Source organism: Sciurus carolinensis, chromosome 4 (assembly GCF_902686445.1).
Source record: "Sciurus carolinensis chromosome 4, mSciCar1.2, whole genome shotgun sequence".
Taxonomy (NCBI): Eukaryota; Metazoa; Chordata; class Mammalia; order Rodentia; family Sciuridae; genus Sciurus; species Sciurus carolinensis.
In genome coordinates, this window is record NC_062216.1 from 68,772,438 (window position 1) to 68,780,448 (window position 8,011).

Genomic DNA, 8,011 nt, shown 5'->3' on the forward strand with positions numbered 1-8,011 from the left:
GATAGGGCCACCACATCTGACTTCTCCCCTTCCAGCCCTTGTACCCATCACCTTTTCCACCAGGCCCTTTACAGGTCCTCTGGCCACCTCTACCCTGACCAGAGCCAGCAACTTTCTGGCTCTTACCCTTTGCCTGCCTCCACTTCAGGCTTTCTTTTACTCCCCATAGCAGAAGCTGAGGCCTCTGGAGTTAGTAGCAGCACACACCTGAGGTCCTCTGGTGATGCTCTAGTTAACTGCTCTGACTTTCATCTTGACCCTCTACTTCATTCTACTCCTATTCTGCTGAGACCTGGCTAACCTTCCTTTGAACTGACTCTCTTGTCCTTCAGTATCAGCCTGGACCTGACCTCTGTTCCCCCAAATCCTACAGGGGGGACCTGCACCCAAGCACAGTGTGTATGGTCTTTGTCCAGATCTCATCAGATGGTCCAGGGAGGGGAGGGAGGGAGGTTATTTTTGCCTAAGGAAGTCTGTTCTCTGACCATTTCCAGCCTCATTCCAAGTGGGTTATGAGAGTTGATGTGACTTTTTACCCACATTTCTTTTTTTTTTTTTTTTTTTTTTTTTTTGCGGTACTGGGGATCGAACTCAGGGCCTTGTGCTTGTAAGGCAAGCACCCTACCAGCTGAGCTATCTCCCCAGCCCTTACCCACATTTCTTACAGACCCTCTTGCCCCAGTGTAACACACATACACAAACACACGTTCATCTTCTTTCTCCCCACTCCTTGTTCTGCTCCTCCCTGTTCTCACTGTTCTCCCCACCCTCCCCACCACAGTCCTCTCATCTGCTATGAGAGTCTCCAAGAAAGATGTTGAACAATTTAGTTTCTGTAGAGTCTCTAGGAGCCTGGAATACAGAGGGAGCTTGAGGTTGGGAGGATGGCGAAGAGGCTGTTCTACAGAAGCCCGAGTCCTTCAGTCAACCCAAATCTTCCTGCTGTGGGAGCACTGGTTTAGAAAACTGGAGTTTGGGAAGGCTTCCGACCCACCATGGTGCCCACCCATCTGGAGTCACTTCTAGATGTACCCAGGTCTTCTCTTCCTCTTCTTTCCTGAGGTTTTGCCAGGTTGTGCCTTGGACAGAAGGTGGAGGGGCAAGGCAATGCGGTCCTTTATCAGGGTTTGGTAATCCTTTATGAGGTCCTTGCTCAGGGGCATGCTGGGCAGCAAGGCCAGCTTTAGCACCTTCTCCTGGTAATGAGGCAGAGGGTTTGGGCAGGGCCAGCCTCTGGCGAGAGCAGTGGGAAGTGGGTTGGGCAGGAGCTGGAGGCCTCGAGGCTCAAGCCTCCCACCTGCAGATACATACCGGGCTCTGTTGAGAAAGGGGAGTGGAGACAACAGAGAGGTCAAGGGAGAGCTCCGGGCCTGGTGGGGAGGGTGACACTGCCTTCCACAAGCTATGTGGGGATCAGACTATAGGAATCCCTTCCATCTCTTCCTTGGATATTGCACTTTGCCAAATGGCTTGCACCCTAGGTGTGCATTTTTTCATTAAACTGGTGACATCATGTCTAACTAGTAAATCTTTCATCCTTATGACATAGCGTACATGATATTTTTATGCAGATTCTTTGAGGGGCAGTAACTGGGGATTGAACCCAGGGCATTCTACCACTGAGCATAATCCCCAGCCCTTTTTATTTATTTTAAAAAGGTTCTCACTATGTTATCCAAACTGGCCTTGAACTTCCTATCCTCCTGCATCCACCTCCCGAGTTACTGGTCATTATGCAGATTCTTATCTCAGTTCTGTCTTTCAAGTCTCACCTTCTCCACAAAGCAGTGTCTGTGGGGAGACCACTGAACTTTGCGCAAGTGGGTGGCTTCTCTTCTTTGTTGGCCTGTAGTATTAAATTGAACAGTAGGAAATTGACTTTAAAAAAAACACACACACACAGTTGAATAGTGGCATATTTTTGGTTTCAACTTGCTTTGCACTTAGTTCAGCAGATATTCCCCATTTGCTGTTGATGGTTTATTCAGGGGTCTCAGCCATGACTACACATTAGAATCACCCTGGGGAAATTTTAAACAAACCACAGGCCTACGAGTGTGGTTCAGTGGTAGAGCATTTTCTTAGCATGTATGAGGCCCTGGGTTGGATCCCTGGCCACTAAAATAATAATAAATTTTAATAAATGAATAAAAAGATAAGAAAAACACCATGCATAGGCTGTCATTTAAACAAGAATCTCTAGGATGAGGCTCAAACCTTGGCATTGTTTTTAAAGAGCCCCAGATCATTCTAATGTGCTGCCAGGGTTGAGAACTATTAGGTTCCTAAATAAATGTTCGATTTCCCCCAGAAGATCACCACATCTTAAAGCTTAGATCTTGTCTTAAATGTCTGATGTCTTCTGGATCCCTGATGTTCATAATGCTGTTGATGATTGATCTAATCCAGAGACATTTTTTTTTTTTTTTTTTTTTTTTTTTTTGGTGCTGGGGATCAAACTCAGGGCTTTGAGCATGGCTAAAGCATGAGCTCTACCATTGAGGTACACCCACCAGGACCCAGACTAATGTTTCTAAAAATATTTTTAGTTATAGATAGATACAATGCCTTTATTTATTTATTTATTTATTTTTATGTGGTGACAAGGATGGAACCCAGTGCCTCACATATGCTATACAAGTGCTCTATCACCAAGCCACAACCTCAGTTTGCAGACTAATTTTTAACAAAATTTTAAACCCTTCTCTTACAGAGCTGCTCAGAAGAGACAACCAGTCTCTCATTACTCTTTCTTGTTCCCACCTACTGAACTTGTTCAAATCCTTCAAGGTCTAGCTCAAATACTACCCTCTCTACAAACTATGAAATCTTATCTGAGAGGCTGGGAAGGTAATTCATTGGTAGAGCATGTGCTTAGCATGCAGAAGGTCCTGGATTCAATCTCTAACACTGCAAAAACAAAAACTTTGAGAACCATTCTTTCATTCTAGGCGACGGAGGCTGGGCCCACAGTAGTATCCTACTCTCAAGGAAATGCCAAACCAATAGTAATTCCACTTGTTGTGCCCCTTTTATAGGGCACTGTGCCATTTAATCCTCTAAAAACCCAGAAAAGTACCAGATACATCTCTGATAGATACCTGAAAAAAGTAAGGTTCAAAATGTTTAAGAAAGTTAAAAATCACCAGTCATGGTAGCACACATCTGAAATCCCAAAACTCAGGAGGCTGGTTTGAAACCAGCCTGGGCATCTTAGCCAGACCCTGTCTCAAAAATAAAAGAGGGAACTGGGGATATAGCTCAGTTGGTAGAGTGCTTGCCTTGCGAGCACAAGGCCTTGGGTTCAAATCCCCAGCACCACAAAATAAAAAATAAAATAAAAAAATAAAATAAAATATAAAATAAAATAGGGCTGGGGTGCAGCTCAGTGGTAGAGCATCCCTAGGCTAAATACCCAATCCTGAAAAAGATAAAGAAAAGAAAAAAGTTAAAACTGTATGTCAGGTTTGTGATCTGTGTGAACTTGAGCAAAAGACTTGACTTCTTCATCTAAGATGCCCATCTGTAAAATGGGGTTAATAATCCTGAGGGTCCCAGGGGATTGAGTATTACAGTTAAATGATTAAATTTGACAGTGAAATCTTTTTGAGGAGGGCACCAAATCTTATTCCCCTTTGGATGCCCAGTGTCAGCATACATTAGCAACAAGTACTCTAAAGGAGAGCAATCTTTGGTGTAATAATTTTTGTGATGCTGGGGTTGGATTCTAGGGCTTTGCACATGTAGGCAAGCACTCTACCACTGAGCCACAGCTCAGGAATTTTTTAAAATTATTTTTTAATTTTTACAGACTGCATTTTGATTCATCATACACAAATGGGGTACAACTTCTCATTTCTTTTTTTTTTTTTTTTTTTTTTTTTTTTGTGGTACTGGGGATCGAACTCAGGGCCTTGTGCTTGCGAGGCAAGCACTCTACCAGCTGAGCTATCTCCCCAGCCCACAACTTTTCATTTCTATGGTTGTACACAATGTAGATTCACAACATTCATTTAATCATATGTATACATAGGGTAATACTGTCTGTCTCATTCCACTATCTTTCCTTCCCCCATCCCCTCCTGCCCCATTTTCCTCTACACCATCCAAAGTTCCTTCACTCTTCTCTCTGCCCCCCCCCCCTCGTTATGTATCATCAAGGAGTTTTTTTTTTTTATACTGAGGATTGAACCCAGGGGCACTTAAGCACTGAGTTACATCCCCAGCCTTTTTATTTTTTTATTTTGAGACAAGGCCTCCCTAAGTTGCTGAGACCGACTTTGAACTTGTAATTCTCCTGCCTCAGCTTCCTGAGTAGCTAGTATAACAGGCCTGCACCACCATGCCTGGCCAGTTATGGGGTTCTTGAACAGTTTCTTTCAATTCCAGTCTCTGCTCAGACCACTCCACCAGGACTGGAGGAGTCCAGCCCCTCTTCTTTAACCTTCCGGAGGTTTTCCACCCTTCCAGGATTAGCCCTGGTTTAACCCTGGTTTCCTCTTTAAGTCTTTGGTGGTGGGGACTTCAGTTCACAGCAGTCCGTCCCTTTTCTGAATTTCTGTGATAACATCTCATTTTGGCTTCCTTCCTCCCTTCCTTCCTTCCTCTCTCCCTCCCACTCTTCCTCCTTCCCTTCCTTCCTTCCTTCTTTCCTTCCTGTTCTGGGGGTTAAGCCCAGGATGACCTTGCTAGGCAAGTGCTCAATCATTGACCTACATCCCCAGCCCCTGTGGTTCAGTTCTTTTACATATTAACTGGCCCATTTCATTCTGACTCAGTGACCCCCACTCTTTCAACAACAAAATTGAGTCTGGAGAAATTAAGTAACTTGCCAAAGTGATGCTCTCTGGACTCAGTTCCAAGCCTTCTGACCATGGCTTTCATTTCAGATCTTTTCATTAATAATGGACTTCCTGGAGCTGAATAGTCCCTCGCCTTAGGCATGTAATGAGTTTTGTGTGTTATTTTTCCTATTAAAAATGAATAATAATGAACTTCCTTTTAATACCTACTCTCTGTCTCACACTTTGGGCACTTCATAGGCTTGGCCTGGGTTTTCTTTTCTTTCTTTCTTTTTTTTTTTTTTACTTGTTTTTGGTAGCTATCTTTTCATAAGCTCCTTGAGGGCAGAATCTTGTCAGTGTTGCAGGTGTTAATCATAGCAGCACCCTCCAATTTTTAGTTAAATAATTAAGTGTCTCCAATGTTGTTCTTCCCTCTCTCCACCCTGTCCTTCCAGCTACATTCAGAAAACAGACTATGGCTGGGGGTGTAGCTCGGTGGTGGAGCGCTTGTCCAGCATGTGCTAAGGTCCCAGGTTCCATCCCCAGCACCACAAAAAAGGAAAAAAGAGATGACCATAGATGGGCAGGTTGGAGTACCAATTTAGATACCAGAAACAGGAATGGGAGAGAGGGAAGGGTCATCTGAACACAGGATGAGCAAGCTACATGAGGAAGGGGAGCATCTTACTTTTTGAAGTTTGCAGGAGGCATGATGTTGCCATGAGCATCCAGCGGAGGCGCTCTTACTTCACTCCTCAGCTTGAGTTTCTGCACCTCCTTCAGTTCCTTCACTGTCTTTGAAATCACCTGGCTCTTCCTATTCATGTCCAAGAAGATGGGGGTAGAGTGGATGAAGGCCAGGAAATTGTTTTTCCCAATCCAGGAGGGAGGAGGGATCGGGGGGTCTGCTGGGGGACAGAGGTGGGCATTGGAGTGGGTCAGCCAACGCCAGGCATTGCTGTCATAGGGCCTGTCAGGGCGTGAGGGAAAGGTGGCAGGCAAACGCCCCACATCCAGCCATGTGTGAAAGCCCCAGGTGTGCTGGGCTGTATCCTTCCAAGGGTGAATTAGCCGGTGGTGCACCTTGGACTTCATTTCTGAGCAGGGCGGCAATCTCAGGGCCAGCTGGTGGTAGGCTTGCCGGGTGAAGCCAGGCAAATCCCAGGACTCACTGGGGAGAAGGAACTCACGCTGAACCCACGTTTGGTGGGTCGGGAGGAATTCATTGGCATGGACCATCTAGGGAGAGACAAAAGGAAGCCTGGGACTGACTATGCAGGCAGAGGTGAAGGGATGGGGGGCAGCGCACTCTACTCTCATCCTCAGGCACAAAATGCCAACCTCCTGTAGCCCAGGACTCTCATCAGGACACAATGGCCAGGCAGGGAATCATCTCTTGGTTCCTGTCCTGCCCTTCAGAAGTTATTGTATTATTCTTTGTATTATTTTCATGGATTGCTCAAATTTTGGGTTTGATTTCCTACCTTCTCTTCATCAATGTTGCCCCCTCTCTCTTTTGATGCCCCTACTCCTGCCTAGGGACTGGTGCCCCTAAGAATGCACATCAGCTGAAGGGATTATGAGGGAAAATGGCCCATAGCAGTCATTCAGAAGCCCTTCTTCCCTTGATTCTGGTCCTGGTGACACTCCAGTCAACAGGTTCAGTTGGTTTTCCATTTCAGATTCATTTTACTATCTTTTCTCTGTTACTCATACTGTCCCCTCACTTATTAAAAATGCAAGTATAAAAATTATCTAGAATCTCAGTTCCTCCCCTTTTCTGTGCCCTGCCTCCCATAAGTATTTAAAAAAAAATTTTTAGTTGTAGATGGACACAATTCCTTTATTTTATTTATTTTTATGTGATGCTGAGGATCAAACCTAGTGCCTCACACATGCTAGGCAAGTGTGCTACCACTGAGCCGCAACTGCAGCCCACCAAATAAGTATTGACACTGTGCTCCATACTTAAGTACATCTCATTCAACCCTCACACTATGTGAGCAAGTATTGTTATTGTCTGCTATGGTTTGGAAGTGTCCCTCAAAAGTCCATGTGTTAAAGCCTTTGGCACCATTGGGAGATGGTGGAACCTTTAGGAGGTGAGGCTTAGTGGAAGGAGTTAGGTGTCTGGAGGTGTGCCCTTGAAGGGGATAGTGGGATCCCTGCCCCTTCTGCTCTCTTTGCTTCTGGACTGCCATGAGGTGACAACTCCACTGTGAGCTCTCACCATGATGTACTGTGCTGCCATAGGACCAAAGCAACAGGGCAAAGCAACCACAGACTAAAGCCTCTGAAACCATAAGCCAAAAATCAATCTTTCCTAAATAAAGTTGTCTTTACTAACACAGTTCCTATCTCAAAAGATGCAAAAAGCAAGACCAATGAGGTTAAGGAACTCATTCAAGATGCTGGGATTTGAGCTGTGTTAATCTTCAGCAAATTGTGCTGTGTGAAATGCCTACATAGCAAAGTGCCCAGTATGACCTGGTCAGGACGAAAAAATGTGTCTCTGTGAAAATGCTTCTCCCTTTTATCTACCCATAAGGCTTTTCTGATTCCTAAAATCTATCCTTTCTTGGGTCTGATTCTCTTAAGTCATTTCTATAAGACCACCAGTATGTGGGTCTAGGGGATACATATGGTACAGGTTGAGTGTCATTAATCCAAAAATCCAAAATCCTCAAAATCTGAATCTTTTGAGTATTGATATGTCACAATGGAGAATTCCATACCTGACTAAATGATCATTTGCAGTGAAAATGCAGGCATACTAAACATTGCATAAAATTACCTTTGGACTATTGTTAAAGTATATATTAAATGTGATTTTGGGTTTAGACTTGGGTCCTCTTCCCACAACATCTAGCATATATTCCCATATTAAAAAAAAATTTCAAATCTGAAACACTTCTGGTCCCAAGCATTAGATATGGGATACTCATCCTGTTCTAAGCTAAGTAGGCATCTTCTCTGTTCTGAACTCTGTTAAGAGCTCTGTGCCCACAGTGTCATAGGACTAAGGGGAACACAGGGGAACATTTGCCACAGCCCCTCCCGCTACCTTTAGGAAAGGCTCTCTGACGCGAGATGAATTGCTCATCCTTTCTCTGAGTGATCTTTGTGAGTTACTGGCCATTCTTCTAGGCTTCAGAGCCAGGAGGGGCAGCTTTGTGGGGAAGCCCTTTCTGGCACCATTGTTTGTTGCTGGGGTTGCTATGGTGATG

At 44.7% G+C, this 8,011-nt stretch overlaps 1 protein-coding gene across 1 annotated transcript; it reads right to left on the reverse strand.

The window, feature by feature from the left end:
• Positions 1-1,022: 1,022 nt before the first annotated feature.
• Tex52 (testis expressed 52) lies at positions 1,023-7,956 on the reverse strand. Its single transcript, XM_047550135.1, has 3 exons — positions 7,849-7,956; positions 5,473-6,023; positions 1,023-1,317 (listed from the first exon to the last, which is right to left on the reverse strand). The coding sequence occupies exons 1-3, from the start codon at positions 7,921-7,923 to the stop codon at positions 1,023-1,025; spliced, it is 921 nt and encodes a 306-aa protein (XP_047406091.1). The 5' UTR covers positions 7,924-7,956.
• Positions 7,957-8,011: the final 55 nt, after the last annotated feature.